The sequence below is a fragment of the Triticum aestivum genome, chromosome 3D (assembly GCF_018294505.1).
Source record: "Triticum aestivum cultivar Chinese Spring chromosome 3D, IWGSC CS RefSeq v2.1, whole genome shotgun sequence".
NCBI lineage: Eukaryota > Viridiplantae > Streptophyta > Magnoliopsida > Poales > Poaceae > Triticum > Triticum aestivum.
The window spans coordinates 361,910,145-361,926,164 of record NC_057802.1 but is presented as its reverse complement, the minus strand read 5'-3'; the positions used below and the strand labels follow the sequence as shown (position 1 = coordinate 361,926,164).

The 16,020-nt window shown below is 43.7% G+C and overlaps 1 protein-coding gene across 1 annotated transcript; it reads left to right on the top strand.

Moving 5' to 3' along the window:
- The first annotated feature begins 3,969 nt into the window (after positions 1 to 3,969).
- On the top strand, positions 3,970 to 11,673 carry LOC123078900 (ABC transporter B family member 4). The gene is made up of 12 exons (XM_044501547.1): positions 3,970 to 4,268; positions 5,549 to 5,603; positions 6,122 to 6,297; positions 6,397 to 6,618; positions 6,705 to 6,943; positions 7,378 to 7,903; positions 7,989 to 8,262; positions 8,359 to 8,986; positions 9,069 to 9,297; positions 9,507 to 9,773; positions 9,846 to 10,109; positions 10,755 to 11,673. Exons 1-12 carry the CDS (start codon positions 4,002 to 4,004, stop codon positions 11,403 to 11,405), a joined length of 3,798 nt encoding a protein of 1,265 aa, XP_044357482.1. The 5' UTR covers positions 3,970 to 4,001; the 3' UTR covers positions 11,406 to 11,673.
- Positions 11,674 to 16,020: the final 4,347 nt, after the last annotated feature.

The window sequence follows — 16,020 nt, the reverse complement described above, 5'->3', positions numbered from 1 at the left end:
CATCTCCGCCTTCATCGCCGACCTTCGCTCGATGGCCGTCCGCCTGTAGCTGCCGCCCCCGGAGCCAGATTAGACGCCCGGCATGTTCTCCGGCTTCGGCCGCCTTTTTTTATGTTTTTTTGGGCTTGTTGAGCTGTGCCCTCAGCAGAACCTTTGTACTCCTTATTGTGTGACTTGGGTGTGTGTTCTGGACTCGTATGTATATATGTGCTCTTGACGGTTTGTTTTATTTATAAAGCGGGGCAAAAACCTTTTTTGATAAATTTGACGTGGCGACTCCCCTTGCGCCAAGATTTCTGCTCCTCGCCCAAAGCTGGGCACGACGCTCACTTTGATTTGGCTTTGAACTGACGTTAGATCAGTAGCATTCGAGCTTTTCCTGAAGACAGGAGACAAGTCGTTCTTTACATGGACCACCGCTGTCCCATTAACTTGCGGGCACGAACAAATCGTCGGCCACAAGACGAGCTCCATCACCGGGCACCAGTCAACCACATACAGTAGACACGTGACAACTCTTTGTAAAACATCGCACAAAAGGCTCACGCCTCCTATGCCTGGAGTAAAAGATAGAAAACCATGGAAAAAGAAGGAACTTTTGCTCCGTGGCCCAACGTGTTACCAGGGTCCGGCCGGTCGGTTGGTGCGTTCGACGACCGTCATGGTGGAATCTAACGTCGCGACGCACACGAAACTTGGTCGTCACTCAGTCGTGCTCGTGCACCCGTTGCTCTGTTGGCAGAACTCTGGCTGGTGGAACCGCAGAAGTTTTCGACCTTTACGGCCCGGGCAAATCTTTCTACGCGAGGTCTTAATCTATGGTGATCAGGAAGATGCACCAACTCTGATCGACCGACGGCAGCAGGCAACCATCGGTCTTTGTGACCTTGGAGGCGAAGCCACTCCATCATACGGACAGGAGAGCAACGGCCGAAGACGATCACCAGCTTACGTCTTCCTTCGTCGCGTCGCCATGGCATGCAGCTTTCAACCAACACATCACCTGAAGAGTGGCACGGGAGATAATTAAGGCGGAACCTGAAAAACAACGAAGGCATTCATAAGCGACGCTCGAATCGTTTTCGCACAATCTAGAGACGGTTCACGCATCCGTCGCGTGGGCGACACGCCTGCAGATGTAAAGCTGCTAGCTTACGAGAATCACTTACTGCCGGTAGGTTTACAAATTGACAAGCTATGACAGCGAGAAGGTCACATCAGTGAGCCAGGGAAAGGAAATGACATGATGCGAGGCGGAGAAAGAGGAGAAGGTAGTACTCCCTCTATCCCAAAATATAAGAACGTTTTTTTACACTAAGCTAGTGTCAAAAACGTTTTTATATTTTAAGATGGAGGGAGTACCATTCACCGGCCTAAATGATCAACATGCTAAGTGCTATTTTTCTTTTTGGTTCGGAAAAGGGAGGTTAAAAACTCCGGTCCCTGCATCATTGCGATGCACACAATCAGTTTTATTAAAGTTGATGCTAATGAGTGACATTTAATTAGCATGTGCATTTATACAATTTATGGCTACTTAACATGCGAGAGTATCCAATGAAAACCAGATTTCAAAGAAAACTACATGAAAACCATGTTCGAAAGTTTTGAAAAAATATGAAAAAATGTTAATAGGGTGATGTTCTATTGTCATGCGAAATTTCAAGTTCAAACACATTACGATTTACGAACTATGAAAAGAACAAATTAAACAATGAATAGTGATGTTTACTGTTTGGCACTATTAAATGATGATTTTGTTTTTTTGTACCTTATAAATGGTAATGTGTTTGAACATGGGAATGACATATGCTAATAGAGCACCACACTCTAAAACATTTCGTATTTTTCCAGAATTTTGCAAAACTTCAAAACAATGTTTTCACATGGTTTTCATCAGTTTCCATCAAAAACTTGATTTTCATGTGATATTCTCTCGCTTAACATATGACCAGCCTGATGAACATACTCGAAAGGGCCTACTCATTTTTTCTTGTCACGGGAGAGATATGTTTAGTCAAAATTCGAAGCGCGGCGGTACCACCACATTAGGAATTCCGATGATAAAAGTAATGTGATTGTCCTTTGTTCTCCTTTTGACTCTGGCACATGATGTATGCTGGAATTACTTTAATTATTTTAAAGAGTAGCAAGCTCCATCATTACTTCAATTTTTGAAAAAAGGACTAGCAAGTTCCATCATTACTAGTTCACACTCGAATTTCCTTGTGGGTTCTGTTCCCATTATCAGCCAAAATTAGACACTTTAACACCTTCGCGCATAACTCTTGGAGAACACACTAGCCACCTCCCAACACTTTTACACTTTAACACATTGTAGTACGGACATGAATAATCACGAGGCCAACCATTTCTATGGCGCTGCCTTACCAACACTTGATGCTGTGGGGCCTGCCTGATGGTAAATTAACACCAGATAAAGATGATATGACCCCCGGTATATGTGCCCATGAAGTTCCATACGTGAACCAAAATACTACTACATGCGAACCAAAACAGTATTTAACAAAAAAACTACCACAATTCATGAAACCGTGCCTACAAACTACCACTTTACAAATTTATGCCGAAAACTACCATTTTCTCACTAATCCTTGACTAAAAACTACCAAGTCTGAAAAGAACCCGATTTGGCTCTTTTAAACGCGTTTCTGACAAAATGGGCCCACCCGTCAACACCAATCTTCTTCTTCCTCCTCCATCCTCTCTCTCTAGCATTTTCTCAAACACCTCACGTGCACTCCGTGCTCTTCTCCATGGCGACGCCCCGGCGAAGCACGCGACTGCCGAGGTACACGCGCGCGGTGAGGCCCCACCCGCGCTCGCGCGTCGCCGCCTCCGGGTCGCGCAGCACCACGTCGTCCGCCACGTACTTGCGGGCCAGCGAGCTCTCGTTCGCCGCCGCGTCGTACTGCTCGTAGTGCATCTCCATCATGGCCGTCGCCTTCTCGTAGCAGCCGTGCGGCACGTGCGGCACGCCCAATGGCGCCACCTGCAGGAGCGCGGCGCGGCGCGGGCGGAGGAACAGGAGCTTGGTCGGGTCCGCGCCGTGCACGCCCACCAGCACGTCGCACGCGCTCAAGCGGCCAACGGCATCAGACAGACACGGGCCAACGGCGCCGGTGTGGCGGGAGCGGTGGTCGTCGCGGGGGTGGCCTGGGAACACTTGGGCGCGGGGGTAGCCAGGGTAATAGTGGGCGGTGCGGTCGCGTCGACGGCGGGCGGGGCGGGGGTAGCGGTGGGCGTGGCCGCGGCCGCTGTGGGGGCCGGCGTCGCGTTGGGCGATTTGGGCGGGGCGTTGCTGGCCGGGGCGAGCGACTGTGCGAGGGAGTGCGTCGCCGTGAGGCAGAGCAGCGCGGCGCAGAGGAGGAGGTGGAGGAGAGGAAGGCTCTGGTGACCGGGAGCAGCCAGGTGGTGAGGCTCAGCGACCTCGTTGTCCAGGACGCTGGCTTCCATCTGCTGGCCGCCGTCGGGTGCTTCGCCGGGGCGTCGCCATGGAGAAGAGCACGGAGTGCATTGTGAGGTGTTTGAGGAAATGCTAGAGAGAAAGGAAGAAGGAGGAGGAAGAAGATTGATGTTGACAGGTGGACCCATCCTGTCAGAAACACGTTTAAAAGAGCCAAATCGGGCTTTTTTCAAACTTGGTAGTTTTTAGTCAAGGATTAGTGAGAAAATGGTAGTTTTCGACACAAATTTATAAAGTGGTAGTTTATAGACACGGTTCCACGAATTGTGGTGGTTTTTTTTGTTAAATACTCGAACCAAAAAGAAGTAAACTTCATTTCAACATGGCACCATATATAGCCTGCCTGAGCAGACAACAAGCGACATCACGTCAGTGTCAGTTCTCCTCACCTACTATAATCACGCGCCCGGCTCCATTACATATCTCTCGCCACCACAAACGTGCGATCAGAGAGATAAGCATCAGCTGCTACTAAAGGGAGTTGGAAGAAGAAGATAGAGAGAGAGAGAGAATAATGGGTGACGAGGTGATGAGAGACAGAGGAGAGGAGGAAGAGGCAGAGGGGAGGGAGAGGAAGGATGCGGGCGCGACAAAGAAGAAGGTGGCCTTCTTCGGCATGTTCAGGTACGCCAGACGCGCCGACTTTGCGCTCATGGGCGTGGGCACGGTGGCGGCCATGGTGAACGGCATGTCGGAGCCGCTCATGACGGTGGTCTTCGCCGCGGTCATCGAGTCCTTTGGCGGCAGCGACAACAGCGCCGTCCTCCACCGGGTCAGCAAGGTACGACGAGTGCGTTAGATTCTCTGCACGCCACCGGTTCCAGCGAGAGGCTTCAGGTGATAGGTATTCTTCACCGAAAGATCAGAAGCTCCGTCGAGTCGGCCGGCCGGCGGCTTGGCAAACCAGTGGCAGCTCGGCTATCAGCGCCACGCGCTGCAGATATGCACGCCGGCACGGCTCGCCGCGCGCATGGTGGCCGGTGACCGCGCGCGTACAGGCGTGTAGTGACCATGCAGTTGGATATACGGCAGTCGAGGTGTGGCAGACAATACACGCACGTACGCAACGTAACGTGGGCACGGCCGGACGATGGGTCTGCATGGCGTTGAGACGTCACTGCACTATGGTTCCTCCAGCAAGCATGTCTGCTAGCAAGTCGGGTGCTACTTGGTAGGCTGCTTTTTGTTTTGTTGTTTGAAAAAAGGTCATTGCCCGGCTTTAAATTAATAAAACCCTTACATATAACCTACAACACAACACCGAAACACACACAACACAGACAGCTACAACCTTTTAGGCATTCTAGGTAGTACTCCCTGTTTCTAAACATAAGACGTTTTCGCATTTGAACTGTAAAAAGTCTTATATTTAGGAACAAAAATGATCTTTAAAACATTTTGGGACGGAGGGAGTAGTACTTAGTAGTCCTTTTTAAGTTTTCATCACAACTGAGACCGGGTGAAAGCAAAGCATGCGCTAGACATTTTTGTCTTTGCACAAAACACGCGCACCTGGTCACTAAATATGCCTGACGATTTCTTTAGATGATACTCCATGCTTTGCATGTTCTCAGAAAAAGAACGAGAGCGTCACCCGGAAAAAAGATGAGAAAAACAAGGAGCATCTCTGCCGGACGAGTACAGTACTAGAGTGGAGATAAGTACAGTACTGTACTAGATAATGGTACTGGCGATTGTGGTGGAGGCCGTTGCCGTGGTCCTGAAAGGCTGAAATTATCCTCATCAACGGATTTATGGATTTGCCGTTCTAGTCTGTGGCCACTGCAAGCACACGTGCGAAAACACACACGTGGACCGCTGATTTGACGCTTGGGCAACTATTTGGAGTACGTATATGGACCCTGGTGCTCACTTGGGAATATACACCCTCCTTTTTTAGGTCTACATCCTCCTATTATTAACCTCCCTCATAACACAAACAAGAAAAACAGTACTAATAAGAAATGGCAGTTTACTCTCAAATCCAGTCCTGCTTTCCCATGCATAACACAGGAATGCCCCAACTTCAGTACTATTTCATCTCACATTTGCTTTCTCCAGGTTGTTATGTACTACATCTATTTGGGAATTGGGACGGCACTAGCTTCATTTCTCCGTAAGTAGGCTTTTACTCTTGGACTAAATGTTTCTATAATTGATAGCCAAAACTCAACCTTATTTTTTTCTCAACTGTAATCCATACATGGAGAGTTTAATTTGTACAAATGACTGGATACTAGAAGTTGCTACTAATCTAGTAATATTCCTATATTTTACATTAGTGCCAGCTCTTCTCAAACTTTGATGTTTCCAAGCACAACACAAGTTCATATCCAAGTACCCCAAACAATTTGCAGCAAGGTACCAGTCAGATATGAAACTTCATGGTAGTACTCATTCTCAACAAAGAACAAATAAATAGTGCATGACAGTTAACACAGTAAAAATGCATCCCAACGCTCTTATATTTCTTTACAGAGGGAGTAAAACCTATCAACACAAGTTCACAAGTTTTAACTTAGAAAATGAAGTACCGAGCAGTATGAAATGGAGTTGGCAACATGCATATCACACATAGCAGTATTTCAAATGAGTGATTGAATGCCATTAACGTTATCCTGTTACCTGTGCCAGAGGTGTCGTGCTGGACAATGGCTGGAGAAAGGCAGTCAGCACGCATCCGTTCTCTATACCTCGAAGCTGTTCTCAAGCAGGATGTTTCTTTCTTTGATGTGGAGATGACAACTGGGGAAGCAATTTCTAGAATGTCTGCAGATACTGTACTGGTACAAGATGCTCTTGGAGAGAAGGTAACAAATGCATTTATTAGATAACATAGAAAGGATAAAAAACTATTTTCTGTAAATGAATCATTTGGTTTGAAATAAATAGAGCTACTTCATGTTCAGGTAGGAAAGTATGCACAGCTTTTGACAACCTTTGTTGGAGGTTTTGTCATCGGATTCGTAAGAGGCTGGATGTTAGCTCTGGTTATGCTGGCATGCATACCTCCAAGTATTCTCTCTTTTGCAACCGTCTCTCGACTACGTGCTCAAATATCTGCCAGGAGGCAAGCATCATACGACGATGCGGGCAATGTTGTCGAGCAGAGCATCAGAGCTATAAGAACGGTCGGTTCTAATGGTTCCCTTTAATTTATAAGTAATTATTTGATGGTTCGTTGTGATTGTATAATCCCGGTGACATTTCAAAGCAGGTTGTCTCCTTCAATGGTGAGAAGAAAGCAGTTGCATTGTATAATGCTCTCATAAAAAAGGCGTACAAGGCTACTGTCTTGGAAGGGCTTGTCACCGGTCTTGGAATAGGCTGTATCTTTTGTGTTGTCTTCTGCAGTTACTCTCTAGCCTTTTGGTATGGCGCGAAGTTAATCATCAGCAAAGGATATACTGGAGGGCAGGTCATCAATGTTGTATTTGCAATTCTTACTGGATCAATGTGAGCTTTCCCAATTTTGACTATAGTATCGTAAATAATAATATAAGATGTTAGTAAACTAGCACTTAAGTGTTTCATGCACAAAGTAAAAAAAACTTTCTTAACCTAAAAAATAAGATATTTCTTCCATGCATCTAAACTATATAGAAATACCTAGACCTGGAACTGTTACTAGTTCATATTTCTAGGTAACCACATTACTGCAATCGTTATAGTTAATTAGTTATTATTATTACTTCTGGCAGAGAGACCTTATACAACTTGTCAAGCTCAAACAGACAAGCACAATACTTTTGTCAATCAAATTAAATGTACTGCCAGAATCATGCTTTAGATTTTAGAATTAGATCAAATAATGTGGATAACCAATAGTATTGTTTACCATTGGAATTAATAGTAAATTTTGGCACTAAGGTATTTATTATTTGCAACAGGGCTATAGGTAATGCATCGCCATCGATTTCTGCTATTGCAGAAGGCCAATCTGCAGCACACAGGTTGTTTGAAATAATTAACAGAAAACCAAAGATTGACATCAGTGACACTTCTGGAATAGAATTAGATGATATCAAGGGCGACGTCGAACTCAACAATGTATTCTTTAGATACCCAGCAAGGCCTGAGCAGTTGATACTTAATGGGTTGTCTCTACAAGTGCCTAGTGGTACTACCATGGCTATAGTTGGAGAGAGTGGAAGTGGAAAATCAACATTAATTAGTCTGGTAGAGAGATTCTACGACCCACAGGCTGGTGAAGTGCTGATAGATGGAATCAACATCAAGAGTTTGAAACTCCAGTGGATAAGAGGGAAGATCAGTCTTGTTAGTCAGGAACCATTACTTTTTATGACCTCCATCAAAGATAACATAACCTATGGTAAAGAGGATGCTACGCTTGAGGAGATCAAGAGAGCAGCTGAGCTGGCAAACGCAGCAAACTTCATCGAAAAGCTGCCTAATGTACTTAAGAAAAACTAGTTATTTACAGAAGTATCTTACTCAAGTATCCTGCAATTAATGCTTATCTTACTTCCACATAATACAGGCATATGAGACAATGGTTGGTCAGAGTGGTGCTCAGCTTTCTGGAGGGCAGAAGCAAAGGATCGCCATTGCAAGAGCAATCCTTAAAAATCCAAAAGTCCTTCTGTTGGATGAAGCTACTAGTGCTTTGGATGTAGAGTCTGAGCGAGTAGTTCAAGAAGCACTAAATAGGATCATGGTAGGGATAACTACACTCATTGTTGCTCACCGTCTGAGTACAGTCAGGAATGCAGATTGCATAACAGTGGTTCATCAAGGAAAGGTAGTTGAACAAGGTAAGAGATACTTCATGTCTATCTTCCTTGAACCAATCAACCAGAGTGAGCTGTAGGTTATTAAATTATTTTCTTTCATAAATCCATTTTATACAGGTGCCCATGATCAGTTGATCAAGGATCCTGATGGAGCTTACTGTCAGCTTATTAAGTTACAACAGGTCCATACCGAAGGAATGCATGAGGTGCCATATGCGTCAGATTCAAGACTTAAAAATAGAAGTTTATCTTTGGAACAATCTACGAGAGATTCACCCAGGAATAGAAGACAACACTCCGTAAAACCCCTAGGACTCTCTGGATCTGATGATTTGCAGGGGCCTGCTAATACCAGCAGTCAAGAGCAAAAGGAATTTGGTGATAGTGAGGCTCCTCAGAAAGCACCAATTGGACGCCTTTTTAATCTTAATAAGCCAGAAGCACCAATTCTCCTATTAGCTGTTATAGCTGCTTTTGTGCATGGACTTCTTTTCCCTTTATTCAGTATTATGATGTCTGGTGGTATAAGGACATTTTACTATCCAGCGCACCAACTTCGAAAAGATTCGAGGTTTTGGGCATTGCTATGCCTTCTGTTGGCAATCATTTCTCTGATTGCAATCCAATTGGAATTTTTCTTATTCGGAATGGCTGGTGGGAAACTTGTAGAACGTGTCCGTGCCTTGTCTTTCCAGAGCATCATGCATCAAGAGGTTGCTTGGTTCGATGATCCTTCTAATTCCAGGTTTGTTACTTATTTTTCACTTTGCAACTCTATCTTTATCTGTGACAGTATGACCATCATGTTTTCCTTCTAACTTTTACAGTGGTGCACTTGGTGCAAGGCTGTTTATTGATGCTTTGAACATCCGACGCCTTGTAGGAGATAACTTGGCCATACTAGTGCAGTGCACAATAACACTTATTTCTGGCTTCGCCATAGCATTTGCTTCTGACTGGAAGCTTACGCTGATTGTCATATGTGTCATTCCTTTTCTCGGTTTACAGAATTATATTCAAGTGAAGTTCTTGAAAGGTTTCAGTGAGGATGCTAAGGTGAAATTAGAGTAAACCCTGTTTTGAACAATTGTTTTTAATTGAAGAAGAAACAAATAATTCCTGATACTTTTCACACTGTGAAACGAAGATGTGCACTTTTCTAGAGACCATGCAATTATCCTTTTCTAAGCTTATACCAAACATAATGTGGTTCTTCCAAAGTGAGTTATGTAGATAATCACTCCTAGAACAAATGATTGTTACAGGTGATGTATGAAGATGCAGGTCAAGTTGTAGCAGAAGCAGTTGGCAGTATTCGAACTGTAGCATCTTTCTGTGCAGAGAAGAGAGTAATTACAATGTACAGCAAAAAATGCCAAGCTACAATGAAACAGGGAATTAGAAGTGGAATGGTTGGAGGCCTCGGATTCAGTTTCTCAAACTTAATGTTGTACCTCACATATGCTCTTTGTTTCTATGTTGGTGCACAGTTTGTACATGACGGCAAATCAACCTTTAAAGATGTTTTCAGAGTAAGATATACGCATTTGACATGTGAGGTTATTTTATTCAATGACTTGACAAATCGGCCTGGTTGTTTGCAGGTTTATTTTGCTTTGGTTTTCACAGCTTTTGGAATTTCCCAAACAAGTGCAATGGCATCAGATTCAACAAAAGCTCAAGAGTCCACAACATCCATACTAGCTGTCATAGACAGGAGGTCCAAAATTAACTCAACTAATGATGAAGGCATAAAGCTAGAGAAAGTTGATGGCAACATAGATTTCAACCATGTGAGCTTCAAGTACCCATCCCGCCCAGATGTGCAAGTATTCAGTGACTTTACTTTGGGTATTCCCTCCGGAAAGGTAAGGTTAACTTGATACTTGCAATTTTTTTCATTCATCGCAAAAAAAGAAAGAAAAGTCGAACTGAACCTAGTTTACTGCCGGGTATGGAGGTTAGACCACGCTCGACCATGCAATCAACGACTGAGATACTTTAGTATAAAGTCGATAAACGTAGTGGATTCTTTTGCCTTGTTTCAATAATATAAATATTGTGCTAAATGTTTCACAACATGGTTCTAGCAACCTTGAACTGCTTTATTTCAACATGACTGACAGGAGGAACATGATTGTGCTACAGAATGTAGATACAGTTTTTTGCATACGCCGAGTATTAGAATACCCTACCGATAGCATAAGTTCGACGAGAATATTAGATATATGAAACCAAGTTCATCTGGCATTCAACAAAATTTTAAGTTTGAATACCATGTACACAAGGAGAACCAAAAAGACAATGGATGAAGTTAGAAAACAAGATCAAGAAAGACGAGAAAGTTACTATGCACTAAGATTTGTCTTTGTCAGTTATTTCATTCCTAAATGATGGAAGCACTGGATATTTCCTCAAAACGAATACTACGATGAACAAGAACAGAATTTCGTTGAGTTCATTATTTTCACCACAGTTGTAGTGACAGGTTTGAAAATGTTTGTCATATGCAGACTACTGCACTTGTTGGAGAGAGTGGAAGTGGCAAGTCCACAGTAATTGCTTTGCTAGAGCGATTCTATGATCCAGACTCTGGCACAATCTCACTAGATGGAACAGAACTCAAAAACTTAACACTGAGTTGGTTAAGAGACCAGATGGGGCTGGTAAGCCAAGAACCAGTGCTTTTCAATGACACGATTCGTGCCAACATAGCATATGGAAAGCGTGGAGAAGCAACTGAAGAAGAGATTATCACCGTGGCCAAGGCGGCCAACGCACATGAGTTCATATCGAGCTTGCCTCAGGGATATGACACCAACGTTGGCGAGAGAGGAACACAGCTATCTGGTGGGCAAAAACAACGGGTAGCTATTGCAAGGGCGATCTTGAAGGACCCTCGAGTACTTCTGCTAGACGAGGCAACAAGTGCCCTGGACGCTGAATCAGAGCGTATTGTTCAAGATGCATTGGACAAGATAATGGTGAGCAGGACCACCATCGTTGTAGCACACCGTTTGTCCACGATCAAAGGGGCGGATACAATCGCAGTGATCAAAGATGGTTCAGTTGCTGAGAAGGGGAAGCATGAATCGCTCATGGGCATCAAGGGTGGAGTCTATGCATCGCTGGTCGAGCTACACTCAAAGGCGTCAGCGTCATAAAAGGGTGTGTGCAGATTTATATTGTTCAGATCTTTTTCACAACTAGTAGAAGACGAAAACTGCATCGTGTATTTTGTATTAGAAGTTCTGTGATGTAAAATGTACGGAAATTTTAAGCCAATCGCCTGTAATTCTTGTTTTGGCTTGGCCTAAGACATCAGAGGTAAGATTGCCTCAGCATAGCATCTGTTCTAGTTGTTCTAGCTACTGCCGATGGCCGATGTATGCATTATAATAGAACAAAAAACACATCACTCTAGTGCATCAACATGTATGAACAGGGATAGCCTAGGAAATGGTGAACCTCAACTATCTAAATTCCACTATCAGAAATTCTGAAATTGACGACGTGGGGTATGTGAAGAGTAGAACGGAGTAACCTTCGATACTGCGAGGTCTCCCACGTTTCTTTCTGGAACATCCAACGCCAAGCTAGCCGCGGCGCACCGACTCTGCCGCGAACCCTTCATTTCTGCCCTCAGGGAGTCGCCTCCGGCCGCCGGAGATGGATTCGCCGCCGCCGACGACGGAACTGCGAGCGCGTTATTTTCCGCCCTTGTAATCCACAGTTCGTTGTCCGCGCCGTCTGAAAAGCTGGATCAAGGGCCTCGGTGTTGCTTGAGCTCACTCCCGTCGCTCGCGGACAATGGGACCTGGCCCAACGAGAGAGCGAACGTCTGTTATTTTTTCGTTTTTTCTCATTTCGTATTTTTCTTTTCGGCCAGTTTAATTTTAATTTGGAAAGAAATCAAGAATACAAATAATGTTAATGAATTGAAAATGTTTGCGAATTCAAAAATGTGCATGAATTCAAAAAATGTTCGTGCAATAACAAATGTTTGTGAATTCCGAAAACTTCATGAATTTAACAAACCGTTAATTTAAAAGAATCATGAACTAAAAAAGTGTTCATGAATTCAAAAAAGGTTAATGGATTTGACACAATGTTTGCAAATTCAAAAATTGTCATCAATTCCAAACAAAAAGAGAATACACGAATATTTAAAGGAAAATATTAGCATTTTTTGAAATTTCAAACATTTTTTTTAAAATTCTTAATAATTTTTAAAATTTCAAATATATTTAAAAATGTGGACAGTTTTTTAAAAAACAAACAATGTTTGGAATTTTGAATATTTTTGAAATTTAAAAAATAAAAAAGGAAAGGAAAAAGAATAAATAAACTAAAAAACATGAAAAAGAAAAACAATCCTTTCCTTGGGGCCTTGGGGACAGCGAGGTAAGGGTGCTTCGGATCGATTCAAGTGTTCAACAACTATGATTGCAGCTCCAAGGTGTTGGTTCTTAGGGGCACGTGTGGTCGTTCGGTGGTACAGGGACTTCGGTATAATTTTTGTTATGTTGAATATTTTTTTACTTCCCATGAACTTTATAATAGATTTGGACCTTTCTTCACAAAAGAAATATCAACGGATTAAGAAGGTAGAGAACAATGCAAGACAGAGGAGAAATAACAACAGAAAAAGGAGAACGACCTGCGGGACAGAGTATGATTAATGCATGACCAATCAGATATAAAGTCACTTAAAAGGGAACTAGGCATTCAGTTTTGCTAGGAATATTTTTAGTCACCATCATTGGAACCACTACTGTACACTAGAAGTCTCGTTCTTTGTTGAGAATAAAGGTGGCGACATCGCAAAAAAATAGAGAATAAAGGTGGCGAGACTCTCCTTTAATTTGTTCTCTCTTTGACTCACATGCGATGTCATCAAGCTCCATCATAAGCAGCGTATATATTTTGTCTTGTGCTATATGCCGAATATTGTCTTTGGAGGCCGAGCACCATGGAGCTCGGTTTTAAAAAAAATCAAATTTCATATTTTCTACATTTCAAAAAATTCTGAAAAAAACACAGATATACATGAAGGCATAACATACATGTGTGTAAATTTTGAGGGCAAAATATGTTGAAATGAGGGCTGTGCAGAAAAGACAAATTTGGGGCTTTTTAACCCATGATACTATTCATCCTCCCAGCCCGTGAACCACCTACCTAGCGTAGATTACAATTTTTCACTTTATACATTCATCATGGGGAGTTCATATAATTAATATTTTCCTCAAACAAGTTACTTTTGTGATTTGCATAAAGTTACTTTTATGACTTGCGTATATTTATCGATACCTCGAAAGAGCAGGGGAGCTGCTGCATTTTTTGAATATGAACAAAGAACTGTCCATTTAATTAAGAAAAATAATGTGAAACCCAGATATGAAGAGAACAAGATCTCCACCAGCTGACAAGGAAACTGAGACCACATAGAAACGCACTCCTAACCCAAACAATGAATACCGAGAAGCACAAAAGCCATCCACACTTTGATCACAACAAACTTTTGCTGGGCTCATATACAACAGGTGGTCATACATCCAACCTCTGCATTGATTGAAAGAAGATAAGATGGAACCTTGGATATGAACTAACGCATGAATACAAACTTATTCGGGCCTTTTTTATGAAAGAAATTTTTAATTTATTCATCATCTGTCAAGGCAGTACAAAGAACACCAGAAGTAATAAAAATATAATTTTCCCAGAAATAAATGATAAGCTATGTTTTACCTAAATGATGCTTAGAATTGGTACCTGATGGTAAACTATGTTTTACGTAAATGATGCTTAGAATTGGCTTACACTTCCATACCTGGTGGTGCAAGCTAAGCTCATGCTCAACAATCCTTTTTCTTCTTTGAAGTCCTGATTGCTACTGTATGGAACATCTGGAAGCAAAGAAATGCCAGCATCTTCGGTAATACTTGTTTTTCAATTTTAGGATGGGCCTCTTCCTGCTTGCTAAAGAATGAGCTTGCTTCCTCTCTTGGGGCATTTCTAACCGATCCCGTAAAAGTTAAGGGAGTATCCGGCGGAGTAAAGTTAGTGATGGGAAATTTTGCTCCACTAACGGTGGCCGCACCTAGCCGACCTCATATACTTAGTGAAGTAAAAGCAAAATTGTGTGATTTTGTGTCTTAGCCGCATGAACTTCAAACACTACACAACATATATCTTAAAAAACATCACAAGCATCACAAAGAGCAACATCCTCTTTGTGGTTGTAGTTGGCGGTGTGTGACCTTGACGGCCGCGTGCTTGCTTCGGTTACCTTCACAACCTCCTCATCGGCCACTACCTCCTCGGCCTCCTCCTCTTGGCTGGCCACCTCCTCCTCTTCCTCGGCCACCTCCTCCTCTTGCTCCATGTCTTGGGCCGCATCCGAATGATGCCAAATGGAGTCGTAGTTGAGCTCATCAAATCCCATCGTGGCCGAGGACTCCAAAGCCGCTAAGAACTCGACCCTTTCATCTTCGTACTACGACAAAGAAACAAAGAAACTACATCACGATCGGCTATAAACAATCACCGATCGGCTACAAACAATCATCGTGCCTGAAGATTTCTTTTACCTTGTAGGCATTTCATCGAGCACTTCGCAGCCGCGATGCTTGTTGCCGGCCGCGGCCACCGCCCCCGCAGGAGGAGTGGCTGTAGGGGGCGCCAGAGTAGTTGCACGAGGTGCCATTGTGGCCTTCTTCATCTTCTTCGCGGCCGCCATCGGCTTTCAAACTCGTTTGGCTCCGGCGGGAGCGGCGGGCGTTACCGGAGATACGGTGGTCACACTGGAGGCCATTGCCGTGATTGGAGGAGGAGCTTGAACCCGGTGGGCTTTTTTCATCCCCAAACTCTTCTTCGGCGCAGGCGGCGGTGCGTGGGTGATTTTTGGTGGCGAAAAGCCAGCGGCGGTGATCGGCAAGGCGAGGGAAGGGTCCGGGCTATCCATTCCAGTTGGGGGGACGGTCATCGGTGGCGGCGGCGAGGCATGGTGGCTGTGGCGGCGGGAGGCAAGGCGTCGAGAGGGGGAGAGAAAGAGAGGCCGCCACTTTTACTTGACCGTGGCGGGATGGAGTAAATTTAAAGAGATCGGGATGGATTTTCGGTGGAGGAGGGTAATTGTTTCTCCCTTACAGCAGATTGGGGTTCGGCTAGGTGCGCTATAAGGGAGGATAACCGAATTTATCCTGCGACCTTATTGGGGATCGGTTAAAAATGCCCTTAGGCTCTGGCTTGACCAGCCTAATGTATCCCTCTGCGAATTCCTAGTTTTCTCGCCAGCTCTTCCTGTACATTCCCCCTCTTGTACAGTTGTACATATTTTCTTTTAGTCAAATTTACTGTCAGGGTCTCCCTTATAGTTTCAGTTAAGAAAATATTAACATTTGCTTGATTGTTCATGAGTAATCAGGAGGCCAACTATTTCTATGACCTTGCCTCACCAACTGCCCATATTGACAATTAGCAATATGCTATCAGTTTCTTTCACCTCATCTTTCTCTCTTGTACATAGTTTTGCATTGCTTGTAGCAACGGCATGAAGTTTAGCCACCAATAAAATCACTTTTCTCCTAATTCACACAGGATTTGGTCGATGTGCCAAGACCTAACCTACGGCGACTTGCACTCCTGCCGGAGATACCCTTACAGTGTTGGCATGCACTTTACTTAATAAGTACTCCCTCCCTTTCATAATATAAGATATTATTACAATTTATATATTAATTTCTCCGTCTCATAATATAACGTAAATGAGCTTCG